Raw genomic sequence first — 26,556 nt, 5'->3', positions numbered from 1 at the left:
TATTACAGTGTGTACTGTTAGCAAATCTGGATTCAAACTAAATATGGAAGTAGTAAAACCCATGCACTTTTACTATTTGACAAAGCAAAAGAAACAAAGCTGGGCCTTCAACTCATTCTCTTATCTATAGAAAATTACAGTGGCTCTGAATTCAGTTGGCTATTTCTTGATCTCAGAAATGAAGAAATGTTTCTGCAGTGCTGTTTTTTTTCTGAAGCTTTAGCTACTTCTACTGCTTGTCATCTTCAGCAGTAGCTGTAGAAACCTTTTTTTTTTTTTAAACAAACACATTCTGGCTGCTCTTGAGAAGCCAAGAACTGTAACTCTCCTTGGCTTTAAGTTCCTCTGTACATACCTTTCTTGTACAAGACTGGCATTTGAGATATATATAACCTTATACATGCACAGCTGATACCTGAGGGAGTTTACCAGCTGCTGCTGCTTTGAAATTCAACACTTAGAAGAATAACTGCACACAGCTTTTTCCTGTTGTCTTATTTTACTGTATTGGCTTGTGATTCTTATGTAACTATTTTCAAGCCATTATTGAAATAAGCAACTTTTGTTCTTCTACCTTTAAATCTCTGCCTTATCTGAATTCTTTGGAGGTGCATTACACCTCTATTACACTGTAAGAAAGCTAAATATGAATCCTGGTTTTATGCTTAAAGGGCATTCCTATTTGTGTGGGCTTTTATGCTGAATCATCAGACTGTGCAAGTAAAGACTTGCCTTGATGAGCCTGAGTTAGTACAACCACAGAGAATTGCTCAAATGAACCACTATAGTGAATTGCACACATTATCTATCATTAATCAATGGCAAACAAGCTAATTTTCTATGCGTTGTTACATTGCTATTCAATGTGTTAAACAGCTTCATTAAAGCAACATGATTAGCAGCTTTGCAGTAAGTAGCAGTACTTCCTGTTTGACTCAAATATATTTATCTATGTCAACCTTAGACTAGAGGTAAATAAGAGTCCTATGGGAATACAGTGATTCTTTCTATATTATACTTTTTTTTTTACTTTAATAGTTCAGCCTGAAGCAGGATTTGCCACTTCTCAGATCAGCACTGTGAGGTTAAATTAAGTAATTTTTAGATACTTAATATAAAATTTTATCATATAAACATCTTTACAATTGCAGCATGAAGTCTTGTACTTGCCATATAACTCATGGGTTTGGATGCCTACATTTTTTTACTCCTTAATTTTTTGAGCTGTTTAAGAATGGGTAATTTTTGTATTTCCCATATAACAGTTTAAGTTTTTGAAAAAATAGTAACATGAGTCATCTTCAAATGCCTCTTCTTCCCCTCCAGCTAGTTGCTTTCATTATTTGTAAACATATTTGACAACAGGCTCCTCTGGGAAACTCCGTATAATGTCTGGTGAAATGCAGGGCCCACTGGAAACAGTAGCTTTGCCACAGACAGCAGGAGTCCTGAATTTAATTTTGCATTTTGCTTTCAGAACTTTTATTTTAGGCAACTAAAATGACAATCATCCACCGAAAAAATAATGCAGGATTTAATTTATAATCTTTTACTGTCTCCTGCAAGCCTAAAGAATTCAGCAAAGCATCTTAACAGTGGTGGTCACTCCAGGTGACAGAGACTCTGGTGTCTAGTTTAGAATTACTTTTTGTAAGGGTAAAGATGTGCTTTTAGATATTGACATGTTGAAATAAGAAGTTTTGGAAAGAGGAAACAAAATCAAATAACTGCCAGGGCTACTTTGTATTCATGCAAGAGCTGGGGCAGGGGAGAGGTGGAGGAAGGAAGAAATAAAGTGTATAATACATCAACAAACTGAGGGCCGAGGTAGTACCTATTTAGGAAAGAAGAAAAAAACCCAAACAAACCGCCAAACCAAACCACACAACAAACTAAATAAAAACCACCAACCTGCTCATCTCTGAAACTGATAATCTTACAATACATGATATCTCCTTCTCCATAAAATAGCATGATGCTTGATGAAAAAGCAACTGGGCCTTTTAATGGCTGCAGTGTAGGTATCTGGAATAGAAGCATTCTTCAGCAAGGCCACAGAGAGCTTGAGCTCAGGTGGACCATCAGCAAGTCCCACTGCAGGCTTTCACACAGCACATTATCTGGCTGGACAGTCTCTGTGGCAGACAAAACATGGGGAGATTAAAAAGTCTGAGCTTGTGCATTTAAAATTAGAAGATTCTCCTGGCATAAAAGCACACAGTGGCATCTTGACCAAGAAGAGGCACATACAGGAAAGAAAAACAAGTACTTTTATAACTGAATCATGGACACAACTTTAGATATGAGTTTGGAACATTCTAAGGGAAGTTCTGCTAGGAAACAATCCTACTGAGGGTTCAGCAAAAGGGTTTCCTATTTTCTTAGCAGAGATGATGCTGTGTCTGAAGCTCACACAGAGCAGCAGATCAGGGAGCAGTGCTGCAGCCACTCCACACATGCCACAACTCTGTATGACTGACTGCTGGCAGTGCCATGAGGAGAAAAAGTGATATGAGACAGTAGCTGTTGTTGAGGCTGGGTTCAAATACTCCCTAAAGCTGTAATTATTGCTTATCTTCCTTTTATCTCACTGCTGGATGTGGGAGCAAAAGGAGGTTTGCTGGAACCACCTGACTCAAATTAGTTCTTCCTCTCACTCAAGTCTCTCATTGTAGAGATGGTAAAATTTAATTATACTGCTGCAAAGCCACCGCAAATAATACTTTCATCAGAAAGCACAATGCTCCTAAACAACTGTGAAGATACTATTTCAGACTGTTAAAATCAGTTCAAGTTCTGAACACATTTCCTGGCCAAAAGACAACTTCAAATAAATGCCTGAAAAATCTGACAGTTATGCTGACCACCAGGAAATGTGGGCAGCAGTATCTTGGAGATATACCTCAGAGCTAACGGACAGAACTTGCTCTATAAGGTATGAAAAAACCAGCATAAGATTAATGATAATCAAATACCACAAAGGAACCACAGACCAATCCATTTTGTCAGAAAAAAGTGTTAATGAAGATACCAAGAACTGTGGATAAACAGGTTTCTCAATACAGAAGCCTATTACAATCACGGTTTAGATTTGCTGAGTTTATGGAGGAAGAGAGAAGGTCTTGCAGTTCCTTTCACATAAGCAGAATTCTTGGTGTGAGAACTGTTTCATCCAAATCAGACTTGAGTGAGTCACCAGAGGCTAAATTCTCATTTTCCAGAGCTCCTAGAGAACGATTAAATGAGGAAGCATGTATCAGAAGTAGTATGCCAAAGCCTGCATACAGAAATGCTGAAATACGCCTCACTAGTCCCCAAGGTAAAGGCTGATGTTAGCAAGCTGCCAGTTGTGAGGACAGCTCCAAGGGCGTTCCCCTATTGACAGCCCTTCAGAGTAAGGTGGCCGAGGTCATGTACCAAATATTCAGACAATCGAGAAAGTAAACTGCTAAATCACAATGCAGTAATCCTAAAAAAAAAAAAAAAACAAACCCTAAACCTACCAAAAAACCCCCAGTAGTGTTAGAAACTCCTCAGAGAGGCATTCTTTATGTCCCCTTTTTAGTGAAAAATGGGTGGCAGCGTTTGTTGTCACCTGGCCACAGCACTACTTTATGCTAGAGACAAGCAAATTCTAGTTTTTCAGTTTGGGTGGGTTGGTTCCCCCACCCCCACCCCCTTTTTTTTTTGGTTTTTGTTTTTTTTTTTTTTTAGCATTAGTAGCAAGCTTCTCTGTTCAGCTGGATTCAAAAAGCAGTATTAGTTGCTTTCAAGAATTATGAGATGGAAACAGTCCCTTTACAGATGTTAAAAGACATGCCACCAACAGAAGCATAAATGCACTGGAGTGCAGAAGGAAGTGTAAAAATGGTACTTCTGCACAGCAATGACTGCGTACACGTGCTTACACAGCATCATGTGAACAAGACATGTCCTCACTCTGCCCAACTCCCTGATCATTTTCTGTGGGGTCAGAAAACCCTAAAAGGCATAAGCTTGCAAAAAAGAGAATTCAAGGAGGCACCAACAAATTTAAAGACCTGTACTCAGAGGGGGAGGCAAAATGGGTGAAGAATAGGAAAAAACAAACAACCCCGAACAACAAACCACTCACCTCTAAGCAGCAGGATTTCTCCCTAACTAGTCACCAGCCCACCATTTTAAGTGTTCAGAACTGTGGGCATTTTTAAATAATACTTGATAGAATACTTGTAGAATATTTCTGTTTAAAAACCATTTATATACATACACGCACTCCTAATACAACAGCTTCATCTTAAACCTGGTGACTGAAATAGCCATTACGTTACTGTGCATCATTCTGCTTCTCTAGTGTTAATGCAAGGGGTAAGCAAAGTGGTAGCATCCAGCTGCCACGTGTAACTCAGAGGTATAAGCCTGTAAGTTTTCACAGTTCAGTGGCACTAAGCTGATAATTTGGTTTGTAGTGAGAACCTGGAAGACTTGAGATACAAGACATCTCTTGGGAAACCAGGTGTGCCAAACATGAAGGCATTTTATTCTTACTTGGATAAGTGACAAGGTTGATGTGGAACTGGGAATTCAGCCAAGCAGATGTGCTCCAACACGTCAGAGGGGTGGGAAAGCAGCAACTGGGAGGGAACGTGACTGCTCTGCAAGCACCAAGTCTCCAATCTTCCTTTGCAAAGTGCCTCACTGGTGTGGAATTAGACACACAGGACTGGAAAGACTTCCTGTATCATCAAACCTGAATCTTCAACTATCACAGGCACCCTTCTCAGGTGATGGGAATTTTTGTACCTAGAACAAACACTCCTCCTTCCCTAGTTTTAATTTTACTCAAGTCAATTCCCTACATCAGCAATCAGGGAGGTACACATCAGCCACAGTCCTGATGAGAATTTGCCTGTGTTCAAGCCCTCAGTCCCCTTCAATGATTATTAATGCCACCACTCAGAGGGCAGTAAATATTTTTAAAGGGACCCCTTGCAGCACTAGCCCAACATCCAAGTAGCAGGATATCTAGAAATCTTCATCTTCAGAATTCCCTCTCGCTAGCAGAAAGCACACTAACTGTAGCATCTTTAAAAAAAAAAAAAAAAAAAAAAAAGGCAAATTCAGTTTTACCTAAAGTACCCAAAGGTTCTTCCTAAGAAAAATTTATTTCAGAAGGCAGTTGCTCTGGTGGGCAGGGTTCACTTCACAACCAGCTACCCAGCTTATTCTTATGCTAATGCTGGCTGTTGGCATTGAATTACTCCAGAATTAATGCTTCCATCGATCTCATTTTGGTTGATTAAAAAAAGTCTAGCTTTTAGACTTACCAGAACATAAGGCAGGGAACAGAACTTGCCAGTTATTCTTTAGTCCTGCTTTGCTTTACTGCTTCACTAACAATAAACAGAACCTTACAATGTTGAAAATAAAAGTTTTACCACTACTTGTACAATGATGGTTAATTACATTTTTATAATTTACTTTTTTCGGCAGCTGGAACATAGGGTGGCACAGTCATCCAGCAATGAACTAATGCAGCAAGGATTTTTTTTTTTCCTTTTCAGTCAGAAATTTAATGTTATTCTAAACAAACACACATAAATATCTATGCCCTTTAGCTTCAAGACAAAGTACTATTAGCAGACGTAGAAAGAAGCAAGAGGTATCTGCTCTCCAAACCACACAATAGTTCCTTTCTGCATTCATTGTAGCAGTTTCATCAGCACGGAAATAGCATTTTTGTTTCTTACAGCAAAGAGTTGTTAAGACTTCAACTCCCCAAGAACCCACCATTTCACTTTTATCAAGTAGATAATAGCACAGCTGACTCACATGCAATAAGACAACTCGACAGTAATGAAATACGCATTCTCCTAACAGCTGACTGTATTTGTGCAACTTCTCCTCTGTTTAGAGCCAAACGTGCCACAGGCTTCTTGGACAAGGCAATCCTCCTCTAAAATTAAAATTAAAGAAGGGTGTGGGTTTGTTTTAGGTACAAAAATCCACTAGTTCCGTTTGTCAAGCCTATACATATAGAAAACAGCCTCCTTCCCAAATTTACAGAACACTATTATTCACAGAAGTGTAGTAAAGCAAGTCACAAGCATATTTGTAAAAGCATTTTTATCATGTGTGTTTTGGCAGCTGTCACTTCCCAAAGGGAATTCAAATGGCTTTAAGCACTGAAATTGAGGAATGGGGGGGAGGTGGAAAACATGAACATGGCATCCTTGTATATTATTACAGCAAAGTACAGATGTTTGACAGCCCAATAGTTAGTTGTTCATCTATACTGTAGTGCTCCAAGTAATGACTGACTGAACTGAAGCAGTGATATGTATGAATCGGAAACAACAATATACCACATTCAACCTGGAAGTAGCAGATCTCATTTTATAGCAATATGATCAGCAGCTACAATCTATATAAAGAGATATACTACAAAACTCTGGTCAGTATGGAAACAAAAATATTCTAGGCCTGCAACAGCTGAAGCCTGTGTGATTATTTCTACTCCATCCTGTTAAGGGACAGCACTACACCTCCTGCCTCCCATACGGCAGGTTGGTATGAGTCCAGCTTAGTACTGAATGAAAAAATAAAAATTAAAAAAAGAATACTGCAGCTATGGTTATTTAGAGTGAACACACTTTATTTTTTTCAACCAAGTTCAAACTCAAACTTGCAGCCATGAGTGCCAACTTCAATTAGTAGGTATTAACAAAATTTGTGAGAAAAGTTTTAAAGAGGGAAAATTTTCACAATTGCTTCAAAATGAATAGTGTTAAATAGCTAGCCCTGTGTTTTATATAGAATTTTCATACTCCCCTCCCTGCTTCTAATAACAGATACTCACAGTATATTTAAATTAGAAGAGGAAGAAATATCATTAAGTGCTGAAGAATGAATGCATGGGGGCAGAGAAAAGAAATACTTGCATTTAGTCTCATTCTAAGACATAAAACAAGCCATTTAACTAATACGGAATAAACATAAATTGTTTAAAGAAGTATAATATAAGCACTAACACCACAAGCATGCTCAATCTATTCTCCCAGTGAATCTTTATCTGTAGCCTACGATGATTACTATGTGTAGGAAGGTAGACTGAAGACAAAAATTAAACTATGCTGTCTGGCTTTTACCAAGGCATTAATAACTGCTTCATCTTTTTCTTCATCTAATGCAGCATCAGTTCAATATAAAGTTCCTCACACAAGAACCAACTGCTTTCATAAACTAAAGCATTTGCATTGTACAGAAGTTGGAATAACTTCACACCAGTAGCATGATTTGCATGGTTTTGTATTCTGAAAATGTTGACTATGAACCACCTGTTTCCTTTGTACCAGAAAACTGGGCAGAAAACTTAGCTGCAAATCTCCACACCAAGACAGGCATTGTCTTCTGTAAAACTGGAAGATCTGGCAAGAAGAACCAGCAAAAGCAACCACTTGCTAGTTTCAAAATGTAAGCTTTCCACAAGATACTTTCAAGCTTTTACACACAAAAATGTCCACCCTTTCAAGAAAAAAAATCCCAAACAACACACCACAAATCAGCATTGTAACAGCCACCTTCAAAACTTTTATCTCTTCAACTCAATGGAAGTATTTACTCCAAACTTGCCTACTTCAGATACCAGAAAATGAAAATACAGCCTGCTTTAAGATACATATGGTATAATGCAGTGGGGCTGATGTCACTCAACACAGGGCATGAGTAATTTTTTGTCCTCTCCTATTGTCCCATCCCTCCTGCACCCCAAGTGTTAAAACTGCAGCCTCTGATAACAATAAGGCAGCCTACAGAAAGGGAAAGATCATTTTAGTTATCTATCACTGCAGAAGATAAGCTCCTGGAGGGCTGATGCTAGTATTTTAGCACCAGTGACAATTTGTAAGCACTATTAAGTAGCCTACAAGTGCAGTACCTGTGTGATACAAGGGTGTTCCACTGCTGAGTACTCTTTACTAAGAACAAGGTGTAACTCCTTCAAGACAGAGCTATACATAATAATTAAGACATGCTAGCTTCTTTGTACCCAGCTAATTACTGGGGTAGCTTTTTCCATTTCCGCTCTTCAGCAAGGTATCAGCAATATCTAAACTTTGATTCTTACATTAACAGAATATTGGGGGATTTTTAGCTCTGCAAAAGAGGCAGTTTACCAGAAGGCTTCTTTAATTTCAGTTTAGGGGATGGGTAAGTCCTAGTTCATGCTTCAAATAAAAACCCTTTCAAGCAAAACAGCCTCAAGTACTCTCAGGGAACACTGAGGCAAAAGACATACTGTTTTTCAAAGACATTAATTTCATATCAAGTGGTATAACATGAAGAACAGCTCTGCAGAGGCATCCTTCATCCTCAAGTACCAACACGCTTCTGCATCACAAAAACATACAGGATAAAGGATTAATTCTGCCTGATCTTTTGAAACATCCTAGAAACAGCATTTTCAGAAAGTATCACAAAGATTAGCATTTATGCACATGATTGTTCATAAACTTAATTCTTAAGATTCACTGAGACAAATACATGGATTTCATGGAGTTACACAGCTATTAAGACATTTTACTCATGTCACCTTTGAGCAGATATCATACATATACATTCTATTACAGCAAAACTGATTCGTAGCCATTTGAGAACTGAAGAGCATACAAGCTGAGCCTGAATGTCAGCCTGAATAGTTTAAATGAGTGCTTTAAGATCACGACAGAAAAATCATTTCATAATGGAGACACAAGAATCCTGTTCTTAGTCTAGCAGCTGCCTGAAAACAGTAAAAAAATTCATTTAAAATAAGGCACAGATACTAATGACTTAATGTTTAATACTGTATTATTGATGCTGTCAAAATACAATTTTTGGCAGTTAAAAATAATGCATTGTCTTATTAGATATTTCTCAATAATGATCCTCAAGTCAATCTTACCTTGCCACTAGAACAAAAGCACCATCCATAGTTACAGTTTGGAATTCTGCATATGGCCACGGATTTACATTATAAGCCCAAGTATTTACATCTACAGTCAAGCTGGATTTTTGAATACTAGAGTATTTCACTTTAATCAATTACAATGATTACTTCTTGTATTATCAGAAATAAATGGCCATGAGTTACTTCATTTTGTCTATTAAAAAAACAGGAGAAAATAAGATCTGAGTTTCCATCACCTTTACAGTATTCTCCTTGAGGAATAATCCAAGAGTTTCAGCAATTACTACCCAAATTATGAAGCCAGTCTTTATGTTACTTTTACATTTAAGTGCTCAATAGAACAGTAAAGTAATACAAGAATGTCATCATACTGTAGTTCCTTTACATTTTTAATTGACAGCAAGAACATTTGAAAAGTACTAAGTTCTACCTCAAACTCTTTTGAGTGTGAAATATCTCTAATGGTACATAACAATTCTAGCAAAAAGAATTTGGCTATGTGCATATCTTGAGATTGTCCCACAGAGTTCTCAGTTTGGGGATGTCCCAGAAACTCTTTCCTGTAGCTGACTGCCCTGGGAAGCACAAAACCTTTGGTGGTTTAAAGAATATTCAAATAACCAAAAGCACCAAGTTCTGATGACAGATTTCTAGTTGGCCTCCAGCATTGAGCAATAATGATATGTAACTTAAATACAAAATGAAGCAACAGGAGGCCTAAAGCTGTTGACCACTACAAGACTTTAAAATTAATTTATTTCATCTGTAAAGCAAAAACCACTTGGGGCTATCAAGACTGTTCTCCTGCACATCAATAAAAGTGCATATGCTTAATGCTAGGTATGAAAACAACCCATCTAAGTACTTAAGTTTAAGGAAGTAGCCTATTTGGTGATACATGCTGTGCATGTATATTTATGTTTTAAGTGAACAGCTAGCACTTCATAAGTGTTAATTAGAAAAACATGCTGCTTAATCACAAAATAAAAAAGGCAATAGCAAGCCTAAAATCAAAACTCCCTCAGAGCTACTAAGCTATAGCTTTTAAATTAAAAGAGTACAGGATAGCAATAGGACAGTAAGAGTTTATAGCTGTATTTTCAATGCTATTGTTGGTATGAATTTGCCCTCATTGATCAGGCTAGAACTTGATTAATTTTGCAAAAGCTCTTTGTCAGTTTCTTAATGGAGGTAGTATAAAAAGGGTGCGATTTGAATAACATGGCCTCATCTGGCTGTAAACATTTCAAACAACAGACATAAATATCTATGATAAAAAGTACTGTGGAAGAGATTATTCTAGAAATTGTTTTTATGAACTTGAAAAGAAAAAACAGTAGATACATTTAATATATTTACTTATTTGCATGTAGTTTAAATGATACAGAACAAGCTTACTGTGTTAGAAATCCACATACAATATAAAAACATTTGTTAGACATAAATTCACCATTCTGCTGACATTTGCAATAACTGTTTATCCAAGCTTAACTTCAGGTATTTTTCATACATGAATCTTTGTATATGTGCAATGTTTCATTAACTACACAATGTGAAACCCTGATTTTTGTAGTTTTGCATCACAATCTGAACATAATAGCTATTTGCATCTTAACACATTGGCTTTTTGAAACACTAGTAATTAAGGCATCTTTGCTGTATAGTTTCCTCAATAGTGCAAACAAAAAATGTCTTTAATAACTTGATTAAAACATAGAAGTAATTGAGTATTCCTAAGTTTTGTTTTTTTTAAAATGTAATTGAAAGATAGTTGTGCATTTTGGAGTTCTCTTGTGAAAGAAACATTTAAAAGCTCTTAATGCTGATTGCTTTTGTTGGTTCCTTATAACTGGTTCTGCTGTCTTGTCTTCATGACAGTGTAATTCATCATCTTTTATGCGATGTAGTAAAATACAGTAGCATTTAAATGAATACCTAGTAACTGAGTGAATCCCAAATGCAGCAAAGGCATACAGTTTTCATAGTGCACTTTCACCTCACTGAAGTAAAAGTTGCTCCTACTAGACATTTTTCCACTTCAATGTGAAGTAGATTGTTAGGATTTTTTTAGTGGTTTCATTAAACAGCTTGACAGTTCAGTTCTCTTCTGCCAGTATTTCTCAAAAGGCTTTCAGAAATAGTACATATTTCAGGGATACTTTAGGGGATTGTTTCACCACATAAGCACACATAGTTTCCCAATCATGTCAGTGTAGCTGTAATAAATAAGCATTTACATCCTAGAAGGAAAAAAAAAAAAAAGAGAAAGTGTTTGTCACATTACTTACAGCTGTAACATCGACTGTATGTCTGAGGCAGGGTAACAAATCAGGACCATAATAATTATGTTTAGGCCAAATTTCAGAACAAGTTATCTTCAAGATTACTTTAAATTACTGCTTTCAATGGCATTTCTTTATGTCCTAAAAAGCCTGCAAGAACAGTAGGATTAGTTTCCAAAGCCATCAATTTAGCCTGTTTTTTCCTCTGCTCCCTGCATGCACAGGAAAGAAAATCATCATCATGAGATCATGTATTTGAAATGTGTTTATTAAGAGTGATACTCCTTCACCCCATCCCTCTGACACTCTTGTACTACTGCTTTCGCTCCTGACTTGTTCAGGTGGCCTTGGTCACACTCTATCCTAATATACATTAAGAAGTAGGCAAGTGAACAGAAAGGAAACCTGAATCCTAGAGAAACAAACTGACACTGGCTATAACTGCTACCAGAAGAACTAGGCAGTCTATATTACAAGCTCCCGTTACTCTACCAGCTAGGAGTTAGAACTCAGTTCTTCTGCATCCCTGCTGACTGCAGCTCTGTAAGAAGTTTGTAATTATCCTTGTAGAGACATCAAAATTGAAGTCAGAGGTGCACAACAGTCCCAGAAAAACAAGAAATAACTTATTTGTTTGATACATCAAAGTGACAAATTCTGTACCCATAAAGTTATAGATTCCACAAAGCTCCTTCAGATGTAAGTAAAGAGTGCAATCTTCAAGTTCTTTTTAAGTTCACTTAAATCCTGCACATAACCAAGTCCTTTCTCACTGTCTACCTTTATCAGGTCCCTCCACATGGAGAGGTTTCTTACTCAGTGTAACTCTTTGTGCCCAACCTCAGAAAGCCATGTTTACAGAGATGAGTATCATGAGCAGCAAATCATGCATTTACCAGACACTCTCATTATATTACTGATACCACAACGTACTGAGAAAAGCAAACAGGGATTCACTTCAGATGGAGACACTCTTCTGCTCTCCACAAACTCATCGTTTTCTAAGCATTAGGCCAGCAACAAGCTTTAGAGTTTAGTATGTTGTCACTTGCCCCAGTCACCTGATGTGCAAATGCTAACACCACTACTGGGCTAAGATTCTCCATGCTGCATTACACTGACAACAACGGGTACAGCAGATTTCAGAGAAAACACCTGTCCTTTCACAGTTTACCTATTCACCTGGGCCCTTTCTTACATCAGTTTTAAGACTTATTACTATTAGTTGTTTTACTAAGGAGATGCTGTCTCTGTAAAGAAAAAAGGATAAAAAAAATTTCATTGTTAGCATTATAAACCACACTACTGTTAGCACAGGGAATCCACTCCAGAATTCTGTAAAAATTGTGCAATATACTTGAGCATTAGTGGAAAATAAAGGTGTTTCTATCCGTCAATAGCTTAGCATAAATAACAAAATGAGAATACTGCAAGTGATTCAATATGTTCATTACTAAACACAACTAGAACTGGATTACCTTAGCTATATTACCAGTATATCCTGGAACCAGAGTAAGATGATTCTCCTGTTCCCATAATCCACTTAATTGTTGTTTTAAAATATTAATATTTCTGAAAAAGAATGAACAACACTTCATAACATACATACTACATTTCAGTAGACTTTTTAACTGAAATACGATTAATACTCCATAGACTTAGTCTATATGATAGACATTACCACAATATCAGAAAAGTTTTGATCCAACTTCTATAACACCTGATATGATGTTCTACATGTATTAAAACTCCAGTAAAAAAAAAAAAGTCAGTCCTTAAAGTAAGTTTCCAAACACCACCTGCGTCTTAAGAACAGAAGAACTTTTTAAATACTTTTAAGCTTTTACTTTCAAATTATAATTTTTTATTTTGTAGATAAGGTGTGCTCCTACTGATCAACATTAAAACAGATTTTGAGATGGAATAAGCTACAGAAACATTCAAATAGTTCCCAACACTATACTCACCCATCCTCTGCCTTTTCTGTATGTGCAGATAGTTCTGACCACCATCTTTTAATGACAGCCTGAAGCCAGTTTAAACCAACTATCACATACCTGTAACAACATATTTTACACATCATGCTTTTTTACCTCTGCCTCCAATATCTACAGGTCAGCTAAAGTGTCAAGACAAATTGGTAAGCAACTTAGACAGCAACACGTTTTCTATTCTGGAAGGAAAATAATCTAGACAAATTGGCAAGTTTAAATGCTTGCCTGTGTTTTCAATTTCAACAAGAGCTTCAGTTTACCACTTTGAAAACGTAGAAATTCTTCAAGAATTTTGCCTGAAAACTTTGCCTTGATTTCACATTATAAAGCATACTAAAACTTCAGCGCTATTCTGTTTTACCGTTTAGGATAAATAAATCTGCATAAGTGCAAAGCCAGCCCCGGTCCTTAACGTTGCATAAGAGTTTTTGCACCACTGGTTTGTTAAAAGGGAAAGGTTCACAGTAAACCTCCCCTTCAGGTAGGTGTTCCCCAAGAAAGGCAAGGCTGGGAGAAGGGGCAGAAGGAACAAGAGTCAGAGGACTAAACACCAATAACTTCTAGGGCACTGCATAGCCAGGAAGTAATAGTGTTTTGAAAACATCCGAAACTGATACTTACTCTTCATATTTGCTTTTAAGCAGTGATTTCACTAAAGGCAAAAGATCTACACAGCAGCCAACTGAAATATACGGTTTTTCTTCCTGTAAACTTAAAAAACACGATGTTTCAGTAAGTGAGTGAACTTCAGTGTTGTTATAGCAGATTCTTATCCCCCACTTCTTTTTGTTTGTACCTGTTTGTAAGCACAGGAAGGCAGTCTACTACTACTCCAAGATCCTGTATCCTAGAAACATTAAGAATAAAATCAGAAATGTTACTAGCAGAGCACAGGTTGAAGTATATGCTTCTAACATGACTTAAAGAATAACAAAGTTACAACATCTAAAGAACCCCTAAAATACTGCAGCATATTTGGGATTGCTACCACTTTAAGAATATAAAAGGAGACACTCAGTTTACCTTACTAAGTAGGCTACCAGTTCACTTATACTTCTCCTTCTCCAAAAGGTTAAAGCTACGTTCAGCCTCAGATTCCTGCTGAAAAGAACTTGAGCCATAGTTTCATGGTCCTGAGAAACCTGTATATTTTTGAAAATATAGAAGTTTACCACAAGTTAAGTAGCCAGCAACACAGTAAGCTGCTTTAATACAGCAATTTAGTATATGAAAATATATTTTTCTACCTGTATGCTGAGTTTGTTTTAAAATTTAGCTAACAATGACCTTAAAAACACAAATTTCTTTTAGAAAGGGGCACAAATAGATTAAGACTACTTTACCCAAAAGCTGCAAGTATAAGGTCTGTAGACACCTGAATGAATTATTTAATAATTAAATAGAGCATTCATGAGCATCAACCTATAATTCTCAACAACTCAGAATTTTTCTTAGATGCTTATTAATTCTGACACAATTTAGACACAAGTAATTACATGTATTATTCTGAACTTTGATAGAAAAGGTTCATTTCTGAAAAAGCTCAGTATTTTATTAAAATAGACCTTGGACTGGAATGAACCCTGCAGAGCCACCCACATCTCTCAAATCAGTTAAACAGTCATCTGTGGCCAGTGATCTGGTCTTTAGTTTGTCAGAGGATGAATCTTGCCCAGTCTTCATTTCCACAGCCTCTTTATTCTAGCTATTCTGCTGCTCCTGCTTTGAAACCATCACATTCAATGGAGTGCAAGAGTGCCACAGACTTGTACCTCCAGCCCACTGGACTCTCAGGGCTCCCTTTTCATGGCAGCCCACACTTACAGTACCATGAAAAGACAGCATGGTGATAGTCTTCGATCTTATCTTCCCTGCCATGCCTCACTTTAAACACCTGCAGGCCTCAATGGGTAACAAACATCTATGGTGACAGAAATGGAAACTTCAACATTAAGGGACTTAAATAGCCTTCACTGTCACAAAACCTGTTTAATTTAAAGTATCTGACCTTTTAGCCAGTTTCAGAAGCCCGGCAAGCATTCACTGGGTTTCATCAAGCAATCTTAACAAGAAATACTGTTTTATAGAAACATTTAAGTTAGTTTCATACACACTAAGCTGCTATTGAAAATGGTCCTATCCTACCTCACCAGCTTATTCCCATCTATACACTAACACTTTCACACTTCCATAAACACACATGTGGCCATGCGTCATACCAGATCATGAAACCTAATCAGCTCAAAACAATGTTTTCCTTTGGTGCTGGTACAATTTTAACCCAGACTAACCCAGATCCAAGCTTCTGTGCTGACACAAACATGGGGAAAACTGGTAAGACTACTACTGCTGGCAACTGTATCACCATAAACTAACGGACAAAGACTGTAAATCTCAAGACTGAACCCAATCTGTATGTTAGGAAAATTAATCTCTTTGAAAACTTTCACAGCTAACCACACAAAGAAACTACCCGGAATACTTTTATTTTAAACTGAAGTTTCTTTAAACTCTACTTACCTCTGAAAAAAATCCACTATATTTGGATGAGGGGCCTTCTGTTTGAGATGAACCAGAGTCACTAGAATTCAGCAAGTGTGTACGACTGTCGTTGTGCAGTTTTGCTGGCAGATTCCCTGCACAAGCCAGTTCATTTTCTTTATTTGCCATGTCACAGCCCCTAGATTTAGGGAGCTGTTTCTTTCTGTAACAAGGCTTTGGACTATAACAATGAACTTTTCTTTTACAATATACTACTTTGAAAAGAGAGAGGGGACTGGTCACCGTTTTTCCAACTGTTATTCTGCAATAATAAAGCAGTATTTTAGTGAAGGTTACTCTAAACCTAAGCAATACTTTATGTTACTAAGTTAAAATATATCATTATGAATTCAGCAGTCAAGTTGCAGGCTACTTAAAACATTTTATCCCCGAGATATACCTTCATGACATTTGACTTATCAGAAGTAAGAGCTACCACGAGTATTTCTCCTGCTTTTATTAATGCAGAAACTCATTATTATGGAAGTGGACGCAAGAACCAAGTATTGTCAGTAAAATTAAGATCCATCTTCCATTTGTGTCTGCTTGGGTGTTGTAATAAATTTAAACTGCTTCTTCCTCCCTGCCCCCCTCTCACTTGAAACTCAGACTCTACACAGAACAGCCCTCCTACCTGTTTGTGTATGAAGCCAGCTGTTTTGGAGATTTCTTACCCTGGGAGAAAGGAAATAGAGAAGAAAAAAAAGCTGTATTACTCAAAAGGCTCGAACACTCCCCCAGTTTGTCAAAAAGAAGTCCTGCTTTACCATGGCCTAAGTTTACCACAGATTCCCTCCCTTCCACCCATTCTTCCTATTCTGCAACTAAAGCACAGCTACATTAACCTTCCTATAATCTTCAAGCATTTTACAGTGACCTATAGATGGACTAGCTCTGCCACAGCTGTCCTTGGAGGACCACAGTCAGCTGTAGGCTCGGGGTATCTTTGGCAAGAGGCAGGATTGTGACATCAGAGACAGATTCTTTAGTTACTAGCAAACTAAAAACTGTGACTAATGTAAAAAGCCTGCTGGAATCTGATGGCAAAATTGCATTACTTGTCTCATGCGTACATTTAAAGGCCCATAATACAGCAGATGCTAGTATTAGGAAGGATGACAGCAGAACATTTCCTCACCAAAGCACAACAACAACAAAAAATAAAAAAATCAAGACTGCTCTAGACAACACCAGCTTGATTATCCTGAATTCATTCATAGGAAACAGATTAGCACCCTGACACCAATTAGGATGCACAGAACAGTGATAGCCTAGAGGAATCACCAAATTAATTCAAGGTTGTGCCACACAGATTAACAAAACCTTTGAAAATTAAGCAACAATTTGAAGATGAATTTCTGGAGACTTTTTTCTATACAGCAGTCTTCAATGTTTTAGAGCTTCATGTAATGAAGATGAGTTGAATTGTGACATTCTGGTCTATTTTTTTTCAATAGTAAACAAATTATTAAAAATAAAAAAGCACTAAGATGCTCAAGTTAGAAATATGTATTTTCATATAAACAGGTACTATGCTTATATACTGCAGGCATTTCAACTTGAAAATTTATACTACTGTTAACATTTATGTTGTGCACATCAGCAAAACAATGCTATGATCTTTTTTTGTTAACACCAAGTCATAAAATCATGTGGGGTTTAATACATAATTTCAATAAGCAAACAGACAGAGGATATTGGCATCTTCACCACTGTTTGAAGTGATCTTACAGTAAGTTTACCTCCCTAGTGCTTTCTCCATACTCCACTGCCTTACTGTTCAGCCAGTAACACAGGTAAGAGGTTATGAGAAAATATTATCAACTAGCATGAATCCAGTGAAAGTATACGTGTTACTAGACAACATGGTAGATCAAACTGTATGATAACAAGATGACAGGTCCATTTCAATGTAGGTATTTCACCTACCCCACCTCTCACTTGTGTCATGTAGCTCTCTTGGCAAGAGAGAACTTTTTGATGATAGAATTCCTCTGCTGAAACAGTTCTTGGCTAGACTGCATAAAAGCAAGCATGAGTAAAACCATATCAGTACCTATTGCTCATGTGGACGATACAATGCACGTATCTGTACAGTCATTGCCTGTGCCTATAATAATGCATAGTTTTCATAATATAATTGCTGTTCAAGCTAAAGTTCTATTGCACATCTAAACATGAAATGTCCAGTAGTGCTGTGCTTCTAGTTTTAGACTGCTCAGAACTATGAGCTTGTTTGAATATTTACTTCAGTTTCATCAGAGGAAATAAAAAAACCCCACAAAACAGCTTACCTCCTTCATGATCTTTTTAGTGGAAGAAGAGATTCTTTTTCTGGGGAGATCAATGGGATGACCTTCGATATGCAGTACTTTCTGTTTTCTAACATTGTGGGCTTCAGATGCCATAATCTCTCAAATCCCTGTTTTCAAGGGAAAGATATTTAGTTATATTTTCTAAAACAGTCAACTTTCTTCAAATGCAGCTGCCAAAACCAATTAAAATAGTTCAACTATTCACAAGAGGTTGCATCACATAAATAACCCAAGACATCATCCTTTAGCAAGTGTTAGCTGGAGGCCTTATCATTAGTAACATACTGATGAGCACTTCAAAATTCCTATTTAGTTTTCAAAGAAAAAAAAAAAAAAGGAACAAAAACAAGCTCCTCCAAAGAAACAGAGGCAGAGATCTTGTTTTCAGACCAACTTATTACACTTGCACTGAGGGGTGCCATACAGACAAGAAATGAGGTAAAGAATAAGGCAATTTATGAGACTTTCCTCTACATTTCACACTATGAATTTTACCTGCCATCTAGAGAAAAATAACTGGTCCCACAACTGTTTCCAAGTGAGGAAAGGCAGCTAAATAAGAATAATCCCTGTTTTTCAGGAAGAAGGCAAACTTCATCGAAATAGCAAATGTTAAAAAAATGGAAGTAAAATATCTCCCCTTAATTTATTGGCAAACCCACTCCCCACCCATTTTTCTCAGTATGTAACTGGCTATTTTTCATATTAAAAAACCCCTATCTTTATTCCACAGTTAACCAATAAGAAAACGTCTGAAGTACTTTGTCTTGAAGTATGCAAATATTTCTACAAGAATCAAACCCAAGATTGAGAGAGTTGTACATATGGTTTTGCATTTTTTATAAGTGATTCAGAAAATCCATTGCTTGAGACTGGATTCAAAAAACACATCATCATGGAGCACTATTATTAAAATGTTTTAGCAAGACATCCTACCTTACTTTTAAAAGCCAACCACTTGCTTTAATTTTATTGTTTTCCCCTAAATAGCAAAACTCTGGTCCCAACATGAGTGCCCCAATCTCTCCCCTCCACCCTTAGTACAAACAGTCCTACCCCTTTTCCTTTACATAGCAGATTTATCCCACATTAAGGACTGCAGTATTTAAAACATTAAGACACTAAGCACTGAAAAAGCCAGATGGGAAACAGCTTATTAGCCACAGAAGATCTTTCAATGCAGTAGCTAAAGGCCATCAAATAAAACAAACACGTGGCAGGCTCAAAACAAAGTAGAAGGTACATTCTTCACATAATGCATGTTAAATTCCATATTGTAGGATACAGTGGGAGCAAAAAAAAAAAATTATTCAAATGCTTCGGTTTTCTTTAGAACAGGATCAGTACTGAAGAATCTCATCTGAGATAGCTCTCCCTCAAAAAAAGGAAGACTTACTGACAGAAACCCTTACCCTGTAAGATGGGAACATGGAGCCCTCAGACCAACTACTTCAGCAAGCATTGCAAATGGCAGCATTATTTAGGGCAAGACCTTTAACAGTTGGTGGTCCATACTTTTTCAGATAAAAGGCTGGCTTAAGACTGGTTCATTAACTTTTCTCCTGCATACTGTGCGATGGTGATAGAATAGTTGTCACCCTGTGAGCTCTCCACACTTTCAAGGCTTCCAGCCACCAGGCTTATAAATTAATAGTAAAAAAGTATTTTTTCCCAGAGTTTAGAAGAAACCACAAGAACAAACAACTTCTCCTCTGCTTATCAGACTGGTTAAAACCATTATTTGGACTCAAAATGGGCTATACATCAAAATTTGAACTTGGAACACAACACAAAGGCAAACAACTGAAATTTTGAAGAAAAGCCCAACTGAACAACCCTAAAATGCAAACAAATCCAGCTTTATATTCAGACTAATGATGAAGGCAGAAAGCTAGGAAGACTTGGAAAAATCTTGACACACACCCCCCCCCCACCCCTCATCCCCTGTTTGAGAATGTTGCTGAGGGGAAAGCAATAAACTCCAGAAGAATAGGGAGGACAACCTGCAACCACCAGAGCTAAACTCCATAGAATCATCCCGTCAGATGCTAAAAAAATCCATAATCTCTGTTCTTCAAGAATCATTTTTGCAACTACTCCTGTGACACACTGGCAGCTTACAACTCTTTATGCAACAGAGTGATCTCTCCTTACTTGCTTAATAAATGATCTCAAACTACCCTCCTCTTTCATGCTAAGCAGGAAGTAAGAATCTGATCTCCGATATGTGACAGCAGTGTTAAACTAGCATGCTTTTTTCTTAATAGAATTGTAAAATATCAGAAGGCTAGAAAGAAATGTCTTACCAAGGAAACTCAAATAGCATATCAGTGTTTAATATCGGGCTTTAAAGACCCTAAGATAGCATCTCAAAATACCTGAACTGGAGGTATCTGAACTGGAGACAGATTATCCTGGAGGGAAGGAAGTTCCCTACAAAAAGTTGAACGTGTCCGAGAGAAAAAAAAATGTAGAGACTTACACACTCCGACAAATTTGATATAAGACCATAATTCTCCCTAGCCTCCCAGGTGAAACAGGAAAAGACAACAAAACTACCAATTTTTTCTTTAAAGACGGGAACAGAAACCCAGAAGGCCAATAGATGATCAGATATAAAGGAACATCTGATGAAGTGAAGTAAAATTGAAGTAAAATCCTTATGTCTGTGTTCACTGTCCTACAGTTTGGAGAGGTTTCCATAGTTTAACCTGTTTTGTGAAGGTCTCTGATGATACAGAAGCAGCAGTGAACATATAAGAAGCAATGAAACAGCTGTGCTGTTAACCAAGGTGCAGAACCTTTTCCTTAGAGCTGACAAAGCACCTGAAGAAATCACCTGTGGAAAATACAGTCAGTATCTAAAGATAGCCTCAAGGAAGATCCAGACTGACATCCCTGTTGTGCAAATTCGTAAACAATGTAATCAAGAATAGAATTAGTGGACACAAACAAACAATACATTGGGAAAGATTCAACCTGACTGTTGCAAAGGCAAGTCCTGCCCTGCAAAATTAATGGAGTTCATTGAGAGTATGAAGTAGTACAACATGGATAAAGGACAGCTAAATGATAGAGTCTACCTGAGATTCCAAAAAGCTTCCAGAAGTCCCTCACTTAAATCTCTCAAGGAAACTAAGCAACCAAGTGATAAGAGGGAAAGTGTTTGCATGGAGAAATAGCTAAGAAACAGTCATAAACTGTCTAAGCAGTTCCCACACTGCAGGGTACCAAAGGAATCCTGCAGAAAATCTGCATTCGTTTATGCTGTTCGATATATTCATAGATTACCTCACAAAAGGGATGAGTAGTTAAATGATGAAGACCATTGACAATACAAAGTTATACCAGACACTGAAGATGAGGGCTAAGTGAAGAATTAGAGAAGGATTGTGATGTACAATAAGCAGAAGCAACAATTATAGATTAATATAAAGCAAAGCCTGTGTGTCTGCAGGTGTGAGGAAATTCTGGGTTCCCATATGGAATTACAGGCTCTGAGCTAATAATTGCCACTCACAACAAGATCTGGACATATGACAGTTTACATTAGATCATTTGGATTGCTCAGTGCTCCATATGGATCAATAAATAGTTAAAAAAATAAACACAACACTGTTGTGGCAGTGCATAGCACTCACTTGTGCCTGTATTTCAAATACTGAGTGCAGGTTTAGTCTTCCTCCTTTCAAAAACCAAAAAAACAAACCAACCCCGAAACTCAAAAGACTTCTGAGTAAAGTAAAAAAGAGCTCAGACAAAGGCAAGTTAAAAAAAAAAAGTATGGAATAGCTTCCATACAATCAACAATTAAATAGATCAGGCCTTTTCAGTCTGAAAAGAGGGCTACTTATAGCAGAGAGGGGAAATAAGACAAGGGCTTCCAAAATGAATGGCTTGGAGAAATTACATAGAGATTGTTCACTGTCTTGCCCAATATAAGAATGAAGGGTCAAAAGACACTAGCTGAAGGCAGGTTCAAAACTAAGAAAAGGGGGTGGCTCTTCATGCAAATTATAATCAAGCTGAACTTACCACAGGATGTTGTGGACCCAAATGTTTACATGGGTTCCAGGGCAGACTGTGCAAATTCATAAAAAAAAGAAATACACTGAAAGTGATTAAATACAGAAACACAATCCAGGTAGCCCAGAGACAGAGCAGAACACAAGCAGAAGAATCTGGTACATCCAAACCTAATACTGCTATAATAAACTTAGTCTGCATCCCAAGAAACCTGCTTCCAAAGGCATAGTAACATACGATAAAATGCTAGCTGGCCAGCAATTAAAAAGACAAATGCTAGAGGATGAAAGACACTTTACAGGGCTCTTTACAACTTTTACTTCCTATCTGCTATCAGATATCATCATCTAGGGATAGCTAATTAGACACTACCACCCACTTATTTTGGGATATATATGGAGGACTTTCAAACTGGCATTAGATACTAATTTGTACAGGATCAAACAACCTATACCTTAACGTCTTGAATCTTTGACTATTCCCTTGTGATGAGCGCAGCTAGTTGTATTCGTTCAGAACAATCTGTTATACCAGCTCTGCCTTAGCTCTTCATCATACAAGCCTAAACCGCTTTACAACTGTAACAAAGTAGACAACAAATCTGGACAGAGATGCGCAATTTCATTAAGATGATGGGCTCGCATTCCACCCATTTCCCCCGTGCCACGCGTCACTTCTCATAGCAGATGCCAGCCCTCCTTCCTCTACCTTTTACTCTCCTCATTTTTCAGGAAACAGAAGGACTAGAGTAACAGCAACAATATATCCTGGTAAGTCAGCTCATTTTGTCTCCACAGTCAATAGACAGTACCTGTGCAAAGTTTTCTTGATGGTTCTACTGCTATTTTCTAACTCTGATCTCTCCTAGTTGCAATACAACTCTTCAAGTCATACCAAAATCAAGCAAAGAAAGTCCGCACTAAAAGGCTTTCAAGTGCATATCTATCAAAGGCAAGTATTAACAACTCTGCCACTCCCTCCCATCGTCCTGTGTTCTGGGCACGGCCCCCAGAGAGGGACAAACTTTTCTTCACATGTTATGTAACCTACACATGTATTAACATAACATTAATTTCTTCCAGAACACAGACTGGAGTACTTTGCATGACAGCAAAGCAAATGTAAAACAGCCAGATTTCTTAAGTCATCAGCAATACCCTTTAAAACAAACATTCTTCCTGTCCTACTCTGCCCAAATTCTTAACAGCTATTTTTTCCTGTAGCATTCCATGTACACTAGCCATTGCAGATTTTCCTGTGATTCTCCCCCACCCCATAATAAATCAAGTACAAGGTCAAGAATGACAATATTAAACTCAGATCAGAGTTAACTGTTACTCCCCAAGGAGGGGAGTTCATGCTTTGAAAGCATTCAAAATAGGTATACATCAGGGAACCAGTAATGGTCAACTAATATCACTAGTCATTATCAGATTTAAAAAGCTCACAAGAAACTTCCAAGAATGGTTATTCCAAATTTACTTCCTAAAGGGTAATTTATCTGCAAAAATAAATTAGCACTATCTTAGGATGTAGAAGTGATTCTGTAAGCCTGGCATAATTTCCTTTCATTTTAACTCTGACAAATGTTACAGAATCCATCTGTCTCAGTTTTAGATGCCTTCCACATCCTTTGAATATGAAACAGCTTTGTGGGGTTTTTTTTTTAAAGCTCCTTTTTTAGTAATTTATGCCCTGACAGTTCACCAGGTGTTAAATACTGAATTGTCTTAAAAAAAGCGCAGTTCAAGATTCTAGGGAGTATGTTAATGCAAAATTTTTCTGCAACACTATAAAAAGTATGTCTTATATGCCAGCAGGTCACAATTTTTTAATGTGCTATACCTGTCAGGCCATTTGTTCCAGTTTAAAGTTTCATGTGTGGACAAAAATTACAGGAATGTCATTAAATTTGCAGTAAAGACAAACACTATTTGAGTAACTAGTTATGGTAAGTTAGCTTATTCCTCCAATTTAAGCTCATTTTCCTATTACTCTTACATATGGAATTTGTATGTGGCCCACTGGCACAAGCAGTCATAATGAACCTCCGAAAATGACCACAGTCAGAGTTTGGTTAAGTTTACTGAGGATGAATCCAGGTGTGAGTTAGCTCTTCTTGTGGAGCTAGCCTAAGAGTCTAATAACTGAACCTTATTCACATTCTGGAAAAAAAAAAATCTAGAAAAAAAGTAAAATAAACAATTACCCAGTTTTCTGCATCTAGAGGAACCATTTACAGATATGTTAAGCTGCCATAAAGTAATATTGCTTGTCAGTGTTTCAGTCCTTTCTAAAGTCATCCTTCACTAATGAAAAGATGCTTTTACCTGTTGATTTTCACTTCTGAACACTCTAGGAATAATAAGGTTGGAAAAGTTCTATTATACATTATCTGAGGGTTGTTATATAGGAAATAAAAGTCCCAATACACTGAAGGTCCCACATTAAATACAGTAATTTTTTTCTATTCATTGCTCAACACAAATTGCTTCAAAAACCTGCAACAAGAATTTTAAATTCAAACCTAGGGCGAGACATATTGGAAAACCCCTCAAGCTCCAAACTTAGTGGAGGCATAGGTATCCTCACTTGGCTGAACATAGTCTGTGACTACATTTCACATAGCTTGGGATCACATGACTTTTTATGTTACCCTCAAATACACTTCCATTATTTACTGTGGTCTGTTTATAGTATTTAAAAAGCCTTCTTAATTCATACTCAAGCTCTTTACCCTGGGACCAACATACAAAACTGTTAAATTAAAAAAAAGGCTTATTTAAATGATTCAAATGGAAATATACTGAAAAGAGATGTTTCAAAACTGAGAGAGCGAGAGAATATATATCCGCTACTATAATAATACATATGTATCAGTATACTCACGTATGTGTTTTTTTAACATATATATACATAAAATACCTTAATAATATTATTTCTAAGATACTATAATGAAATTCTGAGTTATAAATGACAGCTTTTGACTAGAACAAAGTGCTGTTCTTTCCAATCAGCAAGGTAAAAGAGGCACTAACCTGCCTTCTGTTATGCTTTAATTTTGCTAAACACGGGTAACTAACCTCCCCCCCCCTTCCCTGATTACAGCCAGAGAATAGAAGGAATGAAAAAACCAGGGGAGTAGGAAAAGCAAAATTCATGTTCCAAGAGGAGACGGAAGAAGCTGTCTTTAAGCAAACTGACTTAACCTTGCTCCAAAGCACAGCATGTTACAAAAACAGCAACAAGAAGTTTCTAAACCTACTTCTCAACAGATCTCACTCTTCAGAATTTCTACTAGAGGTACACTCAACAACATGCCAAGCTACACCAGCACAACAGTGGAAAAGAAATATTTGCCGACTTTTTGACAAACTAATTAATGCAGGATCTCGTCTTCAAGCACCTGAGGATTCCCCACTCCCCCCCCCCCCGCCCTTTTTTCCCCACTGGAATCTGTCTGAGGGAATAAAATCCATCAGCAGGCCTCACACCCAGCTTGTTACCCTCCCTTTCGGCAGCGCTAAACCCTTTCCTACTCTCCTCGCGTTCATCCACCACCGCACACGCTTGCTTTGAGTTGTGGCTGATGTCACCGTTTCAGAAAAGCCCAAACTGCCAGAACTCGCTCGCTGGAGACTGCGAGGACTGAAGACAGCTGTGCCGCAGGCCGCTCGGTGGGCGTGGGGGTGTCCCCGCACCGGCGCGGCCCAGCTCTCGGCCGAGGTGCCGGACGGCGCAGGCGGCGGCCGCCGCGGGAGCAGGAAGGCGCTAGCCCCGCTCCCCCACCGGCGGCCCGCCCGCAGCATCACCCCCCCCCCCCGCCCCCAGCCCGGGCGCGGCGCCCCGGAGCCGCACCTGACGCCGGCGAGGCAGAGCGCGGCCCGGCCCGCGCCACCCGCCCCGCTCCCCCAGAGCTGGCGGCGAGCGGGGAGGCGGAAGGCCGCGCCGAAGATTCCCTCGCCCCCGGTCTCTCAGCGCCCGGGGACGCGCCCCGGGCCAGCAGGGGCTCCCCCCCGGCCGCTAGGGACCCCGCCCGCGGCCGGCTCGAAGCGCCAGCTTCTCGGCCGCGGCCCCGCGAGGCTTCACACCCCCCCCCCCCCCCCCCCCCCCACTCACCCGCTGCTCATGGTACCGGGCCGGGCCACGCCGAGGGGGAGGGAGGAGCCACGGAGACCTACCGCCGAGGCCCAGTGTCCGGAGCCTGCGCCATTCAAACGGCGCCGCGCTGCATGCTGGGCCGAGCCGCGCCACGCCCCATCGGCGGCGGCGCGGGCACGCGGCGCCCTCTGGCAGCCGGGACGGCTGCCTCGCGCCCCGCCCCGCCCCTTCCCGTCTGCGTCATGCGGCCGGGCTGCCCGGTAAGCCTCTTAGGGCCGGTGCCTCCGTGATTAGCGAGGTCGCTCGTCGGGGCAGGTCTGCCTTCGCCCTGGCGCCCGGCCTGCCAGCACCTCCTCCGCCACAGACCTCCT

The 26,556-nt window shown here is 38.7% G+C and overlaps 1 protein-coding gene across 4 annotated transcripts; it reads right to left on the bottom strand.

Moving 5' to 3' along the window:
• Positions 1–1,084: 1,084 nt before the first annotated feature.
• Positions 1,085–26,334, bottom strand: KATNBL1 (katanin regulatory subunit B1 like 1). 4 transcript variants are annotated; one of them, XM_052782458.1, is made up of 10 exons: positions 26,204–26,334; positions 18,038–18,165; positions 16,378–16,418; positions 15,723–16,005; positions 14,226–14,344; positions 13,999–14,049; positions 13,824–13,913; positions 13,176–13,265; positions 12,687–12,780; positions 1,085–3,226 (listed from the first exon to the last, which is right to left on the bottom strand). In XM_052782458.1, the coding sequence occupies exons 2-10, from the start codon at positions 18,149–18,151 to the stop codon at positions 3,203–3,205; spliced, it is 906 nt and encodes a 301-aa protein (XP_052638418.1). In that variant the 5' UTR covers positions 18,152–18,165; positions 26,204–26,334; the 3' UTR covers positions 1,085–3,202. The 4 variants fall into 4 exon arrangements, with proteins under 4 accessions (XP_052638418.1, XP_052638416.1, XP_052638417.1 ...); XM_052782456.1 differs by lacking the exon at positions 1,085–3,226 and adding an exon at positions 8,809–11,166; XM_052782457.1 differs by lacking the exons at positions 1,085–3,226; positions 26,204–26,334 and adding exons at positions 8,809–11,166; positions 25,943–26,132.
• Between the last annotated feature and the right edge of the window lie 222 nt (positions 26,335–26,556).

The sequence above is a fragment of the Harpia harpyja genome, chromosome 3 (genome assembly GCF_026419915.1).
Source record: "Harpia harpyja isolate bHarHar1 chromosome 3, bHarHar1 primary haplotype, whole genome shotgun sequence".
Taxonomy (NCBI): Eukaryota; Metazoa; Chordata; class Aves; order Accipitriformes; family Accipitridae; genus Harpia; species Harpia harpyja.
This window is presented reverse-complemented; position numbering and strand designations above follow the sequence as displayed.

Coding starts and splice junctions, on each gene's coding strand:
- KATNBL1 (XM_052782456.1), bottom strand. CDS start 18,151: ATGGCATCTGAAGCCCACAATGTTAGAAAACAGAAAGTACTGCATATC. Junction 14,345..15,722: donor ATAGTGGATTTTTTTCAGAG/GTAAGTAGAGTT, acceptor AAAAATATACAG/GTTTCTCAGGACCATGAAAC. Junction 12,781..13,175: donor ACAGAAAAGGCAGAGGATGG/GTGAGTATAGTG, acceptor ATTCTTTTTCAG/AAATATTAATATTTTAAAAC.